At 39.7% G+C, this 19,032-nt stretch overlaps 1 protein-coding gene across 1 annotated transcript; it reads right to left on the bottom strand.

Annotated features, from left to right (window-relative positions):
• Window positions 1-8,915: 8,915 nt before the first annotated feature.
• LOC131254705 (probable E3 ubiquitin-protein ligase RHY1A) lies at window positions 8,916-12,034 on the bottom strand. The gene is made up of 3 exons (XM_058255402.1): window positions 11,760-12,034; window positions 11,540-11,649; window positions 8,916-9,389 (listed from the first exon to the last, which is right to left on the bottom strand). The coding sequence occupies exons 1-3, from the start codon at window positions 11,904-11,906 to the stop codon at window positions 9,080-9,082; spliced, it is 567 nt and encodes a 188-aa protein (XP_058111385.1). The 5' UTR covers window positions 11,907-12,034; the 3' UTR covers window positions 8,916-9,079.
• Window positions 12,035-19,032: the final 6,998 nt, after the last annotated feature.

The raw sequence follows: 19,032 nt of genomic DNA, 5'->3' as shown, positions 1-19,032 counted from the left end.
AAATAATCTCACGCCAAGGATCCTCCAATTCCATGTGAGGAGAGATTGAAGAGGCAATCCGGCACACTTGCCAATACGGCACACGTGCAGGATCCATTCTATTCACTAGGTGGGTCCCGTAATTAACATTTCCTGGACTAAAATCAGTGCAATCCACTCATCCGGCAATACATGTGCACGATGAATATAGACCTGTGTCATTTTTTTTCCTAATAATTGGTTTCTTATAAATGTGTGTCACATCTAATGAGTGGAACAAGCTTAATATTTAGTGCTGGGGTATGTTCTAGTGGGCCCACCCGATGAACGGATTGGATCTTGCGCACGTGCCCTGAGTTTCACTTCTTCGTTATCTTCTTCGTAGGGATTACCTTAGCATTTATCAGTGAACATTTCAATGAAACTGTCTGAAATGATACAACCAAGGATTATTTATTTATTTTGTGTTATAAAATGTCTTTTTCAAGATCTTGTCAATGCATTGATATTATTTTATTGCAATTAATGTGGGCCCCTTCCTGAATAGCTTTATCAATGACATGGTCGTTGGTTTCATGTGGATCCCCATTTTATTAGTGCTTGCAACAAGTAACTAGGCGACCAGTGGGAGGATTCTCTCGCCTGACCATCAGTTCATTACTTGTGGCAGCTTATCCCCCTCACCTATGGCATACAAGGCCATAATCCGGGCCGTCTAAACCACAGACCTTATTATGGGTGGACTGTGGCACGAAAAGTGCACTGTTCAAATTATCCTAATCACCCATCCAATATGGATCGTTTAGTTGCTATCAACTGATGGTTAAGATTTTCTTATAATTTCCAGGTTTGGTCTCATATGGTGATGGGACCAACAATTTGGACGGTCTGGATTGGTTCGTGTGGATGCCACAAGTACAGTGGATGAGTTGCTAGTGGTCACCCTCAGTGTGTGGGAAACTCACATGATTATCTTAGTTATCAAAAGAAACAATCAGCTAACGTGTCCATTTATTAGGTGACCATGAAAGGTTTCTTGTCTTGTTCCAAAAATGATTATTTTTTCTTTTCTTGTAAGAATGAAATTAATAAAGAGATTGATGTGTTTTTATTTTAATAAACTTTTAAAAAATAAAATAGAGAAAAACAGGCGGATCGACCATACTAAAGGGCTGAAAACAAATTTGTTTTAGTGCTATATTGTCTTACACAGGTTAGTTGAATATATTTTTCTGCCTTGTATGCAGGTGCACGCAAGGTTTTATGGGAGCACAGATATAGCACCACATTTTAGATCATTACTTTTTTACACTTCTGGTTAACTAATTTTTTTTTTTTTTTTTTACCATTGCATTCCGGTGACTTTTGTGCTTTTTGACTGGTCTCTGCCAATCTTTTTTGTGAAATGAAGAAACAATATTGCAAATATTCAACTTTTAAAGGATTAGGGTTTTTTTTAAAAAAAAAAAAAAAATTCTTTCATAAAATTTTTTGTTTAGATGAATCTTTTGCTAAGGAGTATGTAAAAGAAAAGAAAAGAAAAGAAATAGCAAAATCTCTACTTTTAGAAGATGAATTCTTCTTCTTTTTATAACGATTTTGCTTGGATAGGTCTACATGGAAAGAAATTGATATAAAGAAAAGAAAAATATCAAAAACTTCACTTTTAAAAGATGAATTCTTCTACTTTATTCAAAAGATTAGGTTTAGATTGTTTTTTTACGAAGATTATTCGACGAACTTTCAGATGGCTTTGGAATCATTTTATTTGAAGATCATTTGACCTATTAAAACTGGACTCAAAGTTTAGCTCATGTTTGCTCTCATTTTTAACATCGGGCAATCTCAAATAAATAGTCATAGCTCTTTCGTTATAAGTCAAATCAAGGCGATCATGGGCTTATTGGAAAGATAATTCGATAAACTTTCAAATGACTTTAGAATAATATCATTTCAACATTGTCTGACCTTTCAAAAGTGGTTTCACAGTCCAGCTCTTCACAAAAGACAAATCTAAGCCTAATCTTTTGAGGGAAGAAGAAAAAATTCATATTCTAAAAGTGAAGTTTTTTATATCTCCTCTCCATATATTAATTTATTTCTAAGCAGATCAATCTGAGTATAATCTTTATAGAAAGTAGAAGAATTCATCGAAGAATTTTGTTGTAAACAGATGTCTTAAATCTGATTTTCAACGCGCTACTCAACCAGTTGAGGGGCTGGCTCGACTAGTCGAGGATCCCTTCGACCAGTCGAAGCCCACTCGACTCGAAGTCCAACGATGATGTATTTGAGATTGTCAAATCCTTCGACCAGTCGAGGGACTGGCTTGACCAGTCGAAGGTGCCCTTTGACTAGTCGAGAGTTACGTAGATGTTGTGTGGATTCTGCGTGGACTGCGTAAATTTGAAATGGTTTCAGAGAGGTGCGGAAGTGGAGTTTCCTAAACTATAAATAGGGGTCCCTAGGGCCTTTCCAAAAAATGTTAAGGCTTTCTAAAGGGGTTCCAAGGGTTCCTAAAAAGGTTTTAGGGTTTCTAAAGGGTGTAGTAAGGGTGAGATTCGAGGTTGTTCGAATCGGGTAAGTCCATTCTCTTTGTAATTTTTATTTTCACGGTGGAATTCTGTCGCTTTGTGCCGTGGTTTTTTCCCGCAAGGGTTTTCCACGTTAAATCTTTGTGTTCTCTTGTGATTGTTTGGTGCTCTTGGATTGCTATCCTAAATCCAAATCTATTAGGGGTACACATAGAATCGGTAGAACCGTAGAACCGAACCGGAACCAACCAAACGGTCCAATTTGGTTTGGTTCTAGAGTGCACTGGTTCCGATTCCGGTTCTAAAAATCAAAGAATCAATTACATCAGTTCGATTCTCGGTTTGGGGGTATGTAGAACCGAATCGAACCGTGAACCGATCCGTAGAACCGAATCGTGGATCCGATCCATAGAACCGAACTTGGAATTGAACCAGGAACCCTTTGATTGTTTCCATATTTGACTTATGATTTATGGTTTATAATGAACCATTTGATTGTTTCTATAAATGTATTTTTGCACACCTTATACAATATCTAAACCATTCATCAAATGGATCACAACATGAATGGACACAGGCTAGATAATAAAATAAAACATGCAATTGGGTCGAATTATAAAAAGCCTAAAACCGTGGAACTGATCCGGAACCGAACCGGTTTTAACGGTTCGGTTCCGGTTCGGTTCTAAGGTGCTAACAGTCCAGTTCCAGTTCCGAATATCTTAGAATCGTTAGGAACGGTTCGATTCCGATTTCACCCTAGAACCAGACCGAACTGACCCGTGTGCACCCCTAAAATCTATGTGATTCCGCAACACAAAACCCCAACAAGTAGTATCGAAGCAATCGTTGGGGCACAGATTTGAATCTATAGGATTAACAATAATGGGAAGCACTAGGTATGAGATTGAGAAGTACTCAGGGAAAAATAATTTTGAGTTGTAGAAGATCAAGATGATCAATTCCTTAATCAAGCAAGGTGAAGTAATACTCTTGAAGAGTGATAGTCTACTATGACTGATGATGATTGGAATATTCTTGATAAGAAGGCCTTATCATCGATCCGTTTATGTCTCATAGATGAGGTTCTCTACAACGTCATGAGGGAGAAAATCGCGGCTAATTTATGGACGAAGTTAGAGGATGTCTATGCGAAAAAATTCTCTGAAAATTGCCTACACTTGAAATAGTAGTGGTATAACTTCAAGATGACAGAGGGTGAAGATCTGAAGGCTCATATCAAACTTTAATAAATTGGTTTACAAATTGCTTGATATGGAGGAAGTGATGAAAGATAAAGAACAAGCATGTATGTTGCTGAATTCTCTTCCGGTGTCGTATGGGTCATTCAAGGACACAATGTGCACCACGAAGAAAATCCTAAGTGTCGACACCGTTATCTCAACCCTTCAAGGGAAGACTATGAGAAAGCTTAACGTCGACATGAGGATATCTTCTGATGCACTATTTATAAGGGGTGGGAATTCTGAATAAAGTACACGTTCTTCAGGTTCTAGCTCTAAATCCAAGGGCAAGGGCAAAGGAAAGATAAAGTGTTGGAACTGTGAGATAGAAGGATATGTTAAGAAGGATTGTGAAAAATCTTAAATCGAAGAGAGAAGAATCTGAAGCTTCGTACAGAGAGGTCAACGCTGCCACGTCAGATGGATCGAGTGGATATTATGGTGATGCTTTGTTTATGTCTACGATCAGACGGCCATACGATGATCGTTGGGGTGAGTGGATTCTAAACACAGGGGCATCCTTTTACATGACTCCCCATCGAAGTTGGTTCACCAGCTACAGGGAGTGCGATAGTAGGTAGGTATTTATGAGTAATGACGGTATTTGTAATGTTGTGGTTGTTGGTACGGTGCGTGTCAAGATATTTCATGGGACAACGTACCTTGAATGGGGTGAGGCACATTCCTGACATGAAGAAGAGCTTGATTTCTCTCGGTGCACTCGAAGCTATAGGGTGTAGGTTCATAAGTATTGATGGTATCCTTAAAGTATTAAAGGGGGCATGGGTAATCATGAAAGCGCAATGACTAGATAATGTTTACAGGTTGATTGGGAGCACTTCAAAAGGTGGAGCTGCAGTTGCTGTAGTGGATTCCACCTCTGCACGTGTGTGGCATGTTGGGTATGACACATGAGTAGGCAGGGCATAGAGGCTGAGACGTGCGGACAGGGATACAGAGCAGGTGGAGCAGCCACCTGTGTGAAGAATTATACGGCATAATCGTAGAATATCGGCGAGGTATATTGATGACTCCAATATCGCAGGGGATTCGTCCTCTATTCAGATGGCTCTAGGTGAGCCTAGTGCTGAGAAGTGGAAGGTGACTATGGGTGATGTGATAAACTTGTTGTACCAGATCGATACATGGGAGCTGGTGGAGCTTCTAGTGGGCCGGGAAACGGTTGGATGCAGGTGAATCTTCAGGAGGATACAATATAGATATAAAGCGAGGTTAGTAGCGAAGGGTTATGCTCAGAGAGAAGGAATCGACTTCTTAGATATATTCGCGCTGACAATAGAGCAGGTGTCTATTAGATTCATAATTGGCGCTGGTTGGCCAATGTGATCTCGAGCTGGAAGGATGGATATAGAGTCTATACTTTTACAAGGGAAATTGAATGAGAAGATCTACATGAAGCAACCAGAACGGTTCAAAGTTAAAGGGACTGAGAAGAAGAGTTTACAGGAGGTCGTGGTACGACATGTCGCCTAGGCAGTGGTATAATTTGATTCCTTCATGGTGAGTCAGGTATTATATGCTGATGACATGTAGATCACCAATTATTACATGTCTGAAATCAATGTACTGAAGATTCGGTTAAGTGGGACATTCAGGATGAAGGATCGGGGGCTGCAAAGATGGTTCTCGGCATTGAGACTGAAAGAGGAGCAAGTTTTGGTAATTACAGGTAGAATACCTTGTGTGGGTATTGATCAAGTATGTGATGAACTAGACAAAGCCGGAAAGCGTTCCCTATACGTCTCTCCTCAAGTTTTCCTCAGGACATGTCCCAAAACAGATGAGGAAAAGAAGGATATATCTCATGAGCCTTATTCGAATGTGGTTGGCAATGCATGCTATGGTCTCTATTAGACCAGTTATTTCACAGGCCATCGGTATTGTGAACAAATACCTTGGCAAGCAATATTGGGTAGCAGTGAGATGGTAAGAAGACTACGTCTTTACTTTTGGAAAGACAGGAGCAAAGGTAGTTGGGCATGTGGATTCAGATTCGACAGACATGCTCACCTAGATCGTTCTTGCAGAGAAGTTTAAGTTTTGTTCAACTTATCTGGGCTTGGCAATGGTGTAAAAGGAGGACGGAGTGTGTACGAGAAGCTATGATGTGATGCAGAAATAAGAGAATAGGTCAAGAAGCTACACGGTTAAAGATTGAAGACATGGTGGAGATTGTTGCAAACAGATGTCTTAAATCTAATTTTCACTGCGCTGCTCAACCAGTAGAGGTGCTGGCTCGAGTAGTCGAGGATCTCTTCAACCAGTTGAAGCCTACTCGACTCGAAGTCCAACGATGATGTATTTGAAATTTTTGGGTCATTCAACCAATCGAGAGACTGTCTCGACCAGTAGAAGGTGCCCTTTGACAAGTCGAGGCCCAGGCTCGATCAGTCGAGGGTTACGTAGATGTTGCGCGGATTCTACGCGGATTGCGTAAATTTGAGACGGTTTCAGAGAGGTACGGAAGTGGAGTTTCCTAAACTATAAATAGGGGTCCCTATGGCCTTTTTAAAGAATACTAAGGCTTTCTAAAGGGGTTCCAAGGGTTCGTAAAAGGGTTTTAAGGTTTCTAAAGGGCATAGCGAGGTGAGATTTGAGGTTGTTCGAATCGGGTAAGTCTTTTCTCTTTGTAATTTCTATTTTCATAGTGGAATTCTGTTGCTTTATGCCTTAGTTTTTTTCCACAAGGGTTTTCCACATTAAATTTTTGTGTTCTCTTGTTATTGCTCGGTGCTCTTGGATTGCTATCTTAGATCCAAATCTATGTGATTCTGCAGCACAAAACCCCAACAAATTCATCTTCTAAAAGTTGAGTTTTTCCTATCTCTTTTCTTTCCTTATATCTTTTTCCTAGAAAAAACCTATCTAAGCAAAGTTTTTTGAAGAAAGAAGAAGAAAATATCTTTTAAAAGTGAAATATTTATAATATTTTTCATCTAATTTCATTAGTTTTCTTTCCAAACAAACCTAATTCAATATAATAGTTAAAAAAAGAAGAAAAATATATTTTTTGAAGTGAGAGTTTCTGTCAGAAAGAGTAGTTGAAAGGCACAAAAGTTTACTAAAGAATAGTCGGAAAGTATGAAAGATCGTAGAAATACAATATTAAAAGAAGAGTTTGACAAAAAGTAAATGATAAAAGAAGATATATATTCATACGAATTTAAAAAAGTGTGTAGTGTATTTTCACCCAAGAAAAGAGTAAACAACGCCCAAAGTTGTAAAAAAATAATGATTTGAAATGTGGTGCTATCTCCATTTTCCCACGCAACTTTGGGTGTACTTGTGTAAAAAGCCCTATATTCCTCACCCACGGCTGAACTGAAAAAGGACTTGTATCCTGGTGTGGAACATGCTTTAGATCACATTCATGCCCACATCAACTCCCAAGGCTTCACATGTATTTTAATCCAAGCCATCCAAATCTTGGGTCCGTGGATGAAGCCTATAGTAATTAGAAACCCCAAAAACTCAGATTCGACTCAATGTCTGGCTGTGTTGACTCAATTTGAAGACTCGACAGAGTCTTTAGTTGACTAAACTCCAAATTTATTAGTTAATTTTAAAGTCATATAGTCTATTGACAAAATTTTAAAATGATTGAAAATGGTAACAAAAACAACTGATTGGGAGAGTCACTCGGTTGAGAGACGCTGAGTTGTATCAACCAGTTTTTTGGCCAACTCTACGAATCTTGTTGAGTCTTGACTTAGTCACTCTCATCAGCAAGTTTTTAAGAGATCCGTCCTGGCTGAGTCACTCTCATCAGTAAGTTTCTAAGTGACCTGCCTCCAAATCTTGCTTAGTCAAGTTGACTCAGCTAAGTTTTGAGTCAACCCACCAAGTTCTAGAACTATGGATCTAACCATTCAATTCTCCCCATTGAATTTGTAACATTGATCCTTTTTAATAAAAACAAATAAATAAATCTTTTTTTTACCCATAGGTGAAAATTTTAAAATGCAAGAGGACATAGGTGAAAATCTTGAATAGATATTTAATTAAACTAATAAATATTTTAAATAGTTAAGTGTGGCCCACCGGATTATTTGGGTTAGCCGTATTTTTTGCACATCCAATGTCTATGGTGGAGGGAGCCTATTGGATGAGTGGATTACACACACACGCACACACAAATGCTCACCCATCGCACCTTCACACTTGTCTTGAACACAAAATCTGAACATTTTATGTGATGTGGCACCCCATGAAACCCCTATGAACCAACTTCAACCTAATCATAAACTCTGGTGGGCTATGAAAAATGGAAACAATTTTCTTCTTGATTTGCCTCTATCTTTGCCCGCTAAAGTTTTGAATAAGGATAAAAGTTGGTCCCAAAGGTTTCAAGCAGTGTTGCATCACATGGACTATTAAAATTTTGTGCCTATGACACATGTGCTGCTCACCTAACAGGTGAGCAGGACTCTCTCTCTCTCTCTCTCTCTCTCTCTCTCTCTCTCTCTCTCTCTCTCTATATATATATATATATATATGGGAAAAGGTTCTATGCCGTAGAGCTCATGGAAACTTCCCATGAGGTCGAGCTGTGTAGGCCCACCATGATGCGTGTCGAAAATCTACCCCATCAGTCAGATGCACCATTCCATGGTGGGCCTAAGGCTTAAAAATCAAGTCAATCCGTGACTTTTATGGGCCACACAACATACAAAAGTTGAGAGGGGTTACCCTCCATTAAAACATTCATAATCATTTGTTGGGCTTACTGAGATGTGGTTCACAAATCCAGCCCATCCATTATGTGTGTCCCACTTGGATGAGGGGTCAAACCAAGTTTCAGATGCATCCAAATTTCAGGCAGGCCCCACCAAGTGCTTTTATATGTTTTAGGCATGTATTCACATGATTTTAGATGGTATGGCCCACCTAAGTTTCGTATATGGCTGATTTTTGAGATATCCTATAATATAAATTAAGGGGACCCATCAAATGAACGGTATTGATGTTCGACACGCAACACGGTGGGGCTCACACAGCTCAACCTCATGGAAGTTCCCATGAGCTCCGCCGCATAGAACCATTTCCATATATATATATATTAGTGGACCAGAAGCGTGCAAACCAAACTTTTAAGAAAAAGATATTTTTGTCATTTGGAGTAGATTCCTCAAACATATCCAAGCAGGGAAAAGGTATTTACAATTGTCGGAAATCAGAGGGGAAGCGTTTGTGATCATCCCAAGAAAATATCTACATTGCTATAATATTCAAAATTACTAACATGAAAGGCAGTGGAACAACTTAAATTACACTTTGTAATGATAATTTCTATTGGTTGCATTAAGAGAAGATTTGGGTCCTGCAACAGGGGCAATGAGCATTAGATTCTAACCATGGAACCAAGCACATTGAGTGGAACCGATGGGCACATGGTAGGTGCACCAAAATGTCCCCAGATTTGAACCATTCCAAGCAAACAGCGCACTCGATCTGATCAGATGCTTTCCACCCCAACCTTGCCCAGCTAAACCGTTTGCTGATTTTCTTCTTTGGATCGAAGACCTCTCTCTGCAGATAACTGAAGATTGCAGGCGCCAAGCTGTCATGGACATTTTCATTCTTGGATTTTATGTTTCCTTTGCTCTTATGCCTTCAGTTAAGAGAAGAATGTGAAAATTAGAATGGAAAATAAGAAATGTGCTGGTTTATATTGACACCCTTAGCTTGTGGTTCATTTTAGCTGGGGCCCTATGGTTTTGCTAATCTATGCTTGAGGTCTTATGGTAGAGAAGGGGTAGTACGACTAAAGATACAGTACCGCGCAGGTTAGTACTCCACGTGCAGCACATTTTAGCAGGAGTTACTAGGTACGATAATGGAGCGGATTAGGTGTGGCCCACCTCACCCAACCTGGTGCGGCCATGGCCCACCTTTATGTATGTATTGTACATAGAAGGAGATCCAAATCTCAGGCGGACCACACTATAGGAAATAGTAATGATTGATCGCCCACCGTTAAAACCGGGATGAAGGGGAGAAACAAATATCAGCTTGATCCACAACTTTTGTAGTCCACAAGAAGTATTTAACGGTCAATTTCCATTCTTCCTGTCGTGTAGTCTACCTGAGATTTGGATCTGCTTCATTTTTTGTTTCATGCCCTAAAATTATCTGGAACAATGGATGGACGGTATGGATATATAATACATACATCAAGGTGATCCCCACAGTCAGGGCAGCACCTTCAAGGAAAGAGAGTAGGACTAGAATAACTGAAGCCACAGTTTACGCATTCACCTAGTCGTGGCGACTTTTAGCAGGAATTCTACTGGTTTTGCTGACGTCTGCACTTGGTCGTAGTAGGAAGCCTGAGAACTCCACTTAATTAGCTGTTGGGACTGGTGGGGTCCATTCAAAGACCCCATCAACCCTTTACTTGGACTCAACTCAATATCCTATAGCTGGGATCATAGGATTGAGTACTCATGTGGTGTGGACTTGTGTGAAATATATATATATATATATATATAGCCAAGTTACAGGTGTGTGAAATATATGAATATTTCAAATAGTCACGTATAATTAGCCAAAATATGCAAAGATCAGACCTTAACATGGTTATACAACCTCATGGCATCCGATTGGAGTCCAGACTGTGATAGGGAGTTATAAAACCTATCCTATTCAAAATACCTACTCAACATATCCCTACTGTTTGAACCAACTAACGCCTGTGACTTGACTCGGAACTCAGTCAACTTGATACCTACTCCATACTGCCCTCCTGGTTGTGCTACCAAACTGCCTGTGACTTGACTCAAAACTCAGCAGAGTCAACTCGATGAGATTTTGAGCCCGAGTCACTCTGTGTCTCATCTATGAGCATGATTCAGCCTTCAATCGGCATGACTTGAAGCTACCAGCTTGAGCCGAGTTTTTCATTAAAAATGTAAGAAATGGGTTTGGAACCGCTTGAGCATGCTTCCACACACACACGCACACACATATATATAATCACTATTTAAAGTATTTATAAATAATACAAATTTTAATTAAATACTGAGTCGAGTCAGCTAAAGACTCGTATGAGTCTTCGAGTCAACATGACCTGACCCAACACTTGTTTTTGAGTTTTTAAACTATGACTGAAAGTAACCAATGTGTGATGCTAGCGGCCTATCCATGGCGCATTTTAGCAGGATCAACGAGGTATGCTAAGGTGTGCCTTGAGGAAGGAGAGAACTGGATTAAAAATTAGCAATGTGGGGGGTCGTCAACTCAGCCTACTTTGGCCCATTTTATCAGGGATCCACTGGTTATGCTCTCGTGCGCACATGGATTATAATTCAAAAACTGGATCTCAGATTTAACTAGCTGTCTAGATGGACCGGGTTAACTCGAAGATACGATGCAACCGAGTCTTTACTTGACTCGACTCAGATTTAATAATTATAATTAAAAATAGCTTATGCTTTTGAAATACATAACATACCCAAAACAAATACAGACTACTCTTTCATAGTCACCAATCCAAAAATAAAAAATAAAAAATCTCTATTACCTTTTATTTAAAAGAGAAGTTGACCAGACAAGCGACTCATTTCAAGTCACCATGAGTCACGTCAATTGACTGAGTCGGCAAGTCAACTTGTCTTGTCAGTATGGGAACGAGGCGTGGTTGGGAGTAAGTTTACTAGTGAGTCGGCTCGAAATCTTGTCTAGTTGAGTTGACTTGGCAAGGTTTCGAGACAATGAACCAGAGAGAGAAAAGAAAAGAAAAAAGAAAAAGAAACGGTTTACCCTGTGATTTCTGATTTTCGCTGGATCTTGAGCCTCTCATCCAGTCTCTCCTTGGCTTCCCTTGCAACATCTCCAAGATTCTCAGATTGGAAGCTTTGGGTTCTCCTCAGCTGGTTATTGGTGCATTAGTAGAAGGTGAAAGATGAGTAATTATTAAAGAAAACTCTAGAAAGGGAATTTTCACATAGAAAGCGGAAACGGTTTTTTTTTTTTTTCGCACCAGAGAGTTGGTATTGAGATGGGTATCATGGTTGCTGGTGTACAGACAGAAGGAAAATCGTCTCGTCCTATTCTGTTGGTCATTTGATCCTCCTTGATGGACTCGCCTCCTTCGAGCACATTCCACGCCAGGGAGCATGCCAGCCATGGATGAGAGAGAGAGAGAGAGAGAGAGAGAGAGAGAGAGAGAGAGAGAGAGAGAGAGAGAGAGAGAGAGATTATTCAGATTTCATCTCTTTGTATATGTTCAAGGGAAGAGAATAGAGATAGAGAGAGCGTGTGATGTGATGTAGAGGTAGAGAGAGAGTGTGTGATGTAGAGTGGGAGGCAGACACTTTCATGGCAAAGAGGGACCAGAGAAGGCCCGATGGGAGGTGGAAAAGATCTGAACCGTCAAAACCTTAAATCAATCATATATTGCAAATTGGGATGAGTTTTTTGACATATTATATATGATTTTGAGGTAGGAGGACCTACTTATGACAACGAACCTGCTATACTGGGTTGCCCAGGCTGGATTTGTGAGATTCCATTGGTCAAAAGACTGTTTAGTTTTATTTTTACGATAAATAGTAAGTTTTAGTTAGATTATAACTTTTGATCCTTTGAGTCAGAGAAGTTGTGCCCAACACGAAAAGCATTTAGAAAAGTTAGGAGAATAACGTTGTTGGGCCAAATTGGACACATTATTTTTGGCTGAAAACTTGAAGTCTAGTAGAAATCGAGGTCATATATAAATAGTAAGTTTACTATTTATAGTAAGTAATATTTTTAGGGTGTTTGAGTTGGAGTCTAAGTATAAAACTACATACTAGGCTTGAACTCCTTATTTAAAGAGCTCTAATTTTTTTTTATTTTAATTATCATCAATCAAATTATTTCAAATTTATTAGAAATTATTCATGCTTTTATACCTCATGGATTTGAGGAAGCTCAATGAAGAGTCCAGAGATCTCCATGGATTCGGAGTGGTTATCCCCAGAGGAAGATGGTGATCGACCTCATCACGTCCCTCCCTATGCTAGAGAGAGAGAGAGAGAGAGAGAGAGAGAGAGATTCCTCGAATTCACGAGGGAAGAAAATAGAAATAATTTCTAATAATTTGAAATAAATTAATTCATGATTCAAAAATAAAATCACAATCCTAAATAGTGATCTCAAACCTAGGATGGAGTTTCAAACTTAAACTCCAACTCAAATTCCTAAAAATGTGACTTACTATTTATAGACGGTCATGATTCCTACTAGACTTCATGGTTTTCAACCAAAAATAGTAAGTGTCCAATTTGGCCTAACTACGTAATTCTCCTAATTTTTCTAAGCATTTTTCATGTTGGGCACGAGTCTTAAAACTCAAAGGATCAAAAGTTATGATCAAATTAAAACTTAATATTTATAGTAAAAACGGAAATAAACCGAATTTTCGACCATCGATCTGATGGAATCTCACAAGTCCAGTGTGGGCAACTCGGCATAGTGGAGTTGGTTGGCTAAAGTAACTTTTTCTATCCTAAAATCATATATGATATGTCGAAAATCTCATTCTGGTTTGAGAGATACGTCTATTTTAAGGTTTTGACAGTCCTGATCACCTCCACCTCTGATCAGGCTTCTCTAGTCCATCTTAGCCATGATCCCATGACCCGCTCTACATTAGCCCCCTCCAGTTCAAAAGAACTCGTCCTTAAGTTCTTGTCCCGCTTTGTTTCATGATACTCGGTCAGGTTTACGACGTTGAAAGTACGCGAGATCTCCATGTCATCTGGAAGATCAACAACGTAAGCATTGTCGTTGATCTTTTGGAGGATTGGTATTGGTCCAATCTTTTTGTTCTTCAACTTATTATAGGTTCCAGTCAAAAATCTCTCCTTACCCAAATAGACCATAATATGGTCACGCACCTTGAACACTTTTTATCGTTGATGCTTATTGGCTTGCTCCTTGTACTTGTTGTTCAAGGCATGCAACTTGGCATACATACCGCATGAATGCCCATGATTCGGTCTGCCGGCCATATGTTCTGCTGCAATGCTCATGCCCAGGAGCTTAGAAAAATGGACCAAGTCAAGTGTGTGGTGAGGCACTCGACCATAAATAATTTAGAACGAAGACTTCGCTATTGAGCGGTTCATTATGTTGTTGAATGCAAACTCTGCTTGAGATAAGGTCAAATCCCATTACTTTGGTTTGTCACCTAAAATATACCGAAGGAGGTTTCTCAATGTGCGATTTACAACTTCAGTCTACCCATCAGTCTGCGAGTGATAGGCATTGCTGAACTGAAGTTGTGTGGTGAACCGATTCCATAAAGTCTATCGAAGTAGCTAATGAACTTCATGTCACAGTCAGAAGTAACGGTCTTGGGAACCTTGTGTAACCGCATAACCCCTCTGAAGAATAATTTCGCCATGTGTGTTGCATCGATGGTCTTCTTACATGTAATAAAGTGCTTTATCTTTGAAAAACGATCTACCACCACGAACACCGAATCCATGCCACATTGCATTCATCAGAAACTAATCACGAAGTCCATAGATAAGTCCTCCTGGGGCATAGGTAACAGGGTGTAGAGGCCTATATTCTGAGACTACCCCTTGGAAGTCTGACAAACATGATAACATTGCACTACTTTACCCATGTCATGTACCAATTGCAGCCAGTAATACCGCTCATCAATAAGAGCCCCCGTCTTGTCTTATTCAAGGTGTCCACCAAAGCCACCTCCATGTAGCTCTTGAATAATCTACTCCCTCAGAAAACTTTGGGGGATGCATAGTCGATTTTCTTTGAAGATGAACCATTCTTGCATATGTAGGTCACTAGGATCACACTCTTGGCACATTATCTATATATATCCTTAAAGTCCTTATCCTTGGTATACAACTCCTTAAGATAGTCGAAGCTGACCACCTCATTGCTCATTGTAACAAGTAGTGATGCACGACGGCTAAGTGCATCAACTACTTTGTTCTGTTATCCTAGCTTATGCTTCAAAATGAATGTGAATTCTTACAAAAATGTAACTCATCTAGCATGCAACGATTCACGTTAGCCTGACTATTAATAAACTTTAAGGCTTAATGGTCAATGTAGAGAACAAACACTCTCTAAATTAAATAATGTCACCAATGTCGCAACGCTTGAATGACTGCGTGTATAGCTCAAGCTCATATGTCGACCACTTCTTTCAGGCTCACTGAGCTTTTCGCTGTAGAAGTGTAAGTCCTGCATTTTGGGGGCCGAGTAAATACTTGACTCTCGATATCCCGAGTGCTACTTATGTTTTGCAGAAGCATGATTTTATAATTCGTTTTACCTGCCATTTGAGCAGTTCATAGAATTAAAATAAACTATGCAATGTACCCTTGAATAAACGTAAATTTTAATGCAAGTAATTCAACTATCAGTAAAACATGTCCATTCAGAGTACAAAACTGCTGTTGAGCAAAATATATAGTTCAAAATTTACAAATGTGTCAACTCTAAGATCTCAACGATGACCCACGAGCGTCCTACATTGGCCCACTAAGGAACTGGATATATGAGGACTCCTCCTTTGAGTCCATGGATGCCTCATCTAACGCGGTGGACTTTAGGGTGCCTGCATCTATGATATGGTTTGGTTGGTGTTTCAAAACACTCCCTCATAGTGACTCTAATTTCACATTCGTAAATGACCAAAACTCCCTCATCATGCGACCTCAACTGCTGAGTCACTACACCTAGTTAATGTAATGTGATGAATGCTCGTGTTAGCCAATTGAACTAATTAAGTCCGTTCATCCAGTAAAATTAGGGAAGCTGAAACATCTCCATGTAATCAATGGCCTGATCCAGATTACTAGGCTCAGGGTGACCGTAGCGGCTTTGTGCCTGCGATTCTTGATCCATATTAGGGTTTGCCACCCAGACAACAACTACCCAATCAATGTGAGGCTAACACCGGCCTAACCAATCACTCAAGACCCGGATGACACAGTCCGGATGCACAGGGTTAGGCCGCCCATCGAGGGGTGGAAGGTGCCCACAAATGATGTAAGGGTTGTCACCCAAACGCAATTGTGGAATGGTCAGTGCATCATTACAGTTTGATGTACTAGGCTCATAGCCTTATTGGTTGCTCATTGGTCACTACAGGGAGGCTTGTTACCCCACAGTACGGACATAGTGTCCCATACCACCATGCCCAACTCTTGAGACTTGGGAATCGTATCACTAATGGTTATCAGTAGGCCTCTCTAGGGTATGGGGGTGCTCCAGATTCAAGTAGACGTGAACATATATGGTAGATACGCATGATTGGTAATAGACTAGTTCGATGGACTCGACGAACCTCAGCATAACCGGCATTAGGCGCAAGCCTCCCGTGTAGTTCGATTACTGTCGGTTATCCACGTTTAAGATGGATCAATCAGACTAGTCTGGGGTAGCCAACCCAAATAGGGATTCCCTCATAAATTTATTATTTTTCGGCCAACCCGATTAACTAAATAGCCACAATCAATCAATATACTTAATAAATTAATTATCGCAACTACATGAAAGAGTACAAAACAGTAAATCAGGAAAATTCTACTTGATTTGGGTATTTTATCGAACATGCGGGCATACTGCCCAAATCATCACAATTTACATGTGATAAGGCAAAATTATGCACACGTGCAGGAGAATAATACAAAGCATGAACATGAAATTTAAGCAATTTTCACCCTATTCTAGCATGCGATCAGATGTTCAAGCTACATTACGCAAAAATCGAAATTTATGAAGGGCAATTAATCGAACGAGTAGACACTGGTTAGCATGAGATCATCCATTCACTACATAAATCATTAATTACAACATGGGCTCGATAATTGACAACCTAAGGATAATAGTCCGCACCTAGAAGTGATTCGTTGATTTTCTAACATTGCTCCTAGGATTTGGGTCCATAGATCGACGTATCGGTGTCCTGCGCTAGCGAGGTTAGCTTACAAGAAAGCATGCAATCGGCCTCTAAGGTTCAAATCACAAGGAGGGTCCAATATTTAGCTCTTTCTTACCGTCGGGTTGTTTCCTATGGCGCGGTCTGGAGCTATGTTGTGGCAAGTAGAGGCAGAGAAATCTTCCAAATTACCTTCCCCAAAATTCCTTTCTCCCCCTCTCCTCACTCCATCTCCCTGTTCTCAATTCAAATTTCATATGGGAGTGAGGGGTGATAAATAGGTCCTTTTATAATGTCAAGGGTTTATACAAATATCTCCAGGACCTAGACTTGACTTGGAGGAGGGTGTTTCGGACTTACAGGGCCTTAATGGAGGCCCACAAGCTCATCTGTACTAGAGGGTAGGTGTCTTACCATGGGATTACATCACAATTTAGCAGCAAATGGATGCTTCGATTAACCGTGGGGACTCCACTTGCGATAGACGGTCGTCGATGATCGATCATGGCCACGGCTATATAGATATGAGTAGGGAAATATCCTTAATTCATATCTCGAGTTTGGTTTCAATCTAATGGTAAAAAAATCACAAGTTCCGGAAAGAGCAGAATGTCTATTTCACTTAAGTTTCAGGCTTCAACTTAGGGTATTTGCGCATTTCCAGCACTCGACCTCTAGCCCAAGTTGTGCAGTTCTGGGTACTATCTTGATTCGCCACCAGCGATGGACGTCAAGTCTAGTGAGACAAACATTATTCTATAGTTTCAGAACTAGTAGCCCACTAACTTGCGATCTAGAGCTTGTTTGCTTAATCGGGGCATTTCTAAAATGAATTAGGTATCAAGATTTTTTGTACATAATTATTAGGGTTTAGATTAACTATGTTCATAGTGTGGCCTATTCGTAATTATCAGAAATGGTGATTCGGTCATAATCACTCTAAACCGTTAGTTCGTAGGCTAAATGAGTAATTACGCTGATTTGGTTTATTAATTAAGATTTGAACCATAGTTGTCTCAATTGGTCAGTGATAGTTTGGATAAATTTGGGCCCTATGTGAATAAATAATGGGGCTAAACTCGATGTTTAAGAGATTGGTTGGATTCATTAGCTTTCTACAGTTGATCAATCTTATTTGTGCGGTTCTTTATCAGTACCACCTACATATAGGCTCACTTCAAGCATTAAAGGTTAGTAAGTAACAACGTAGGCTAGTTATATAATAATAATAATAATAATAATAATAGTAGTAGTAGTAATAATAATAATAATAATAATAATAATAATAATAAGAATAATAAAATTTAAGGATTTTTGGCAATCCAAAATAGTGAAAATTCAGGACATAACGAGAAGCCTACCAGCCTGCCTTTCTGTAATAAGACTCCTCCAATTCTGACATATTAGGCGTCACATTCAACCTCAAACAACTTGACAAAAGTGGGAAGAACTAAGATCAGTGTTGGGTACAATCGATGCTTGATTTTAACAAAGCTCTTGTCAGCCCCACCAGTCCACTAAAACGGGCTTTTTTCATGTAATATGTAATGGTTGCGAGTATAGTGTTGAATTCCGTACGAATCGATGATAGAAGGTCGTTAAGTCGTGGAAATTACTCACTCCATGAATGTTCGTCGGGATCAGCCATTCTCTAATGGCTCGCACATTTTCATCGTCCACATGGATGCCCGTGGACATCACAACAAATCCTAAGAATAAGAGGTTGTTTGTTAAAAAAACTGAATTTCTTAAAGTTGAAGTATAACTTGTTAACTTACAGGACCTGTAATACCTGCCTGAGATGTTCCATGTGCTCCATCTCACACTAGTTATATATTAGGATGTTATCAAAATATACTACCGTAAATCGGCCAATGAACGACTTTAGCACTTGATTCATCAGACACATAAATTCTTAGTGTATTCAATAAACCGAAGGGAATGACTAGCCACTCATACAACCCTTCCTTGGTCTTAAATGTCGTTTTTCACTTATCACTGGGCTAGATACGAATATGATGGTACTCACTCCTCAGATCTAGTTTAGAGAATACCTTGGTACATTCTAGCATATCGAGCATGACGTCTAACTACGATATTGGAAACCGATATTTAATGATAATCCTCTTAATTTTCGGCTGTCAACACACATTCGCCAAATCCCATCTTTCTTAGGCATTAACAACACTAGCATGACACATGGGCTCATGCTCTCTCTCTCTCTCTCTCTCTCTCTCTCACTCTTAGAAGACCCTTACATATCAATTCTTCCACCTACCTAGGGCTGAAAGTCGGGCGGGTTGGGTCGGGTTGGTGCTCAACCCTAACCCAACCCAAGGTTCCTATA

Source organism: Magnolia sinica, chromosome 9, assembly GCF_029962835.1.
Source record: "Magnolia sinica isolate HGM2019 chromosome 9, MsV1, whole genome shotgun sequence".
NCBI classification, from domain to species: domain Eukaryota; kingdom Viridiplantae; phylum Streptophyta; class Magnoliopsida; order Magnoliales; family Magnoliaceae; genus Magnolia; species Magnolia sinica.
This window is presented reverse-complemented; position numbering and strand designations above follow the sequence as displayed.

Coding starts and splice junctions, on each gene's coding strand:
- LOC131254705 (XM_058255402.1), bottom strand. CDS start 11,906: ATGGCTGGCATGCTCCCTGGCGTGGAATGTGCTCGAAGGAGGCGAGTC. Junction 11,650..11,759: donor ATCTCAATACCAACTCTCTG/GTGCGAAAAAAA, acceptor ACCAATAACCAG/CTGAGGAGAACCCAAAGCTT. Junction 9,390..11,539: donor CGAAAATCAGAAATCACAGG/GTAAACCGTTTC, acceptor TCTTAACTGAAG/GCATAAGAGCAAAGGAAACA.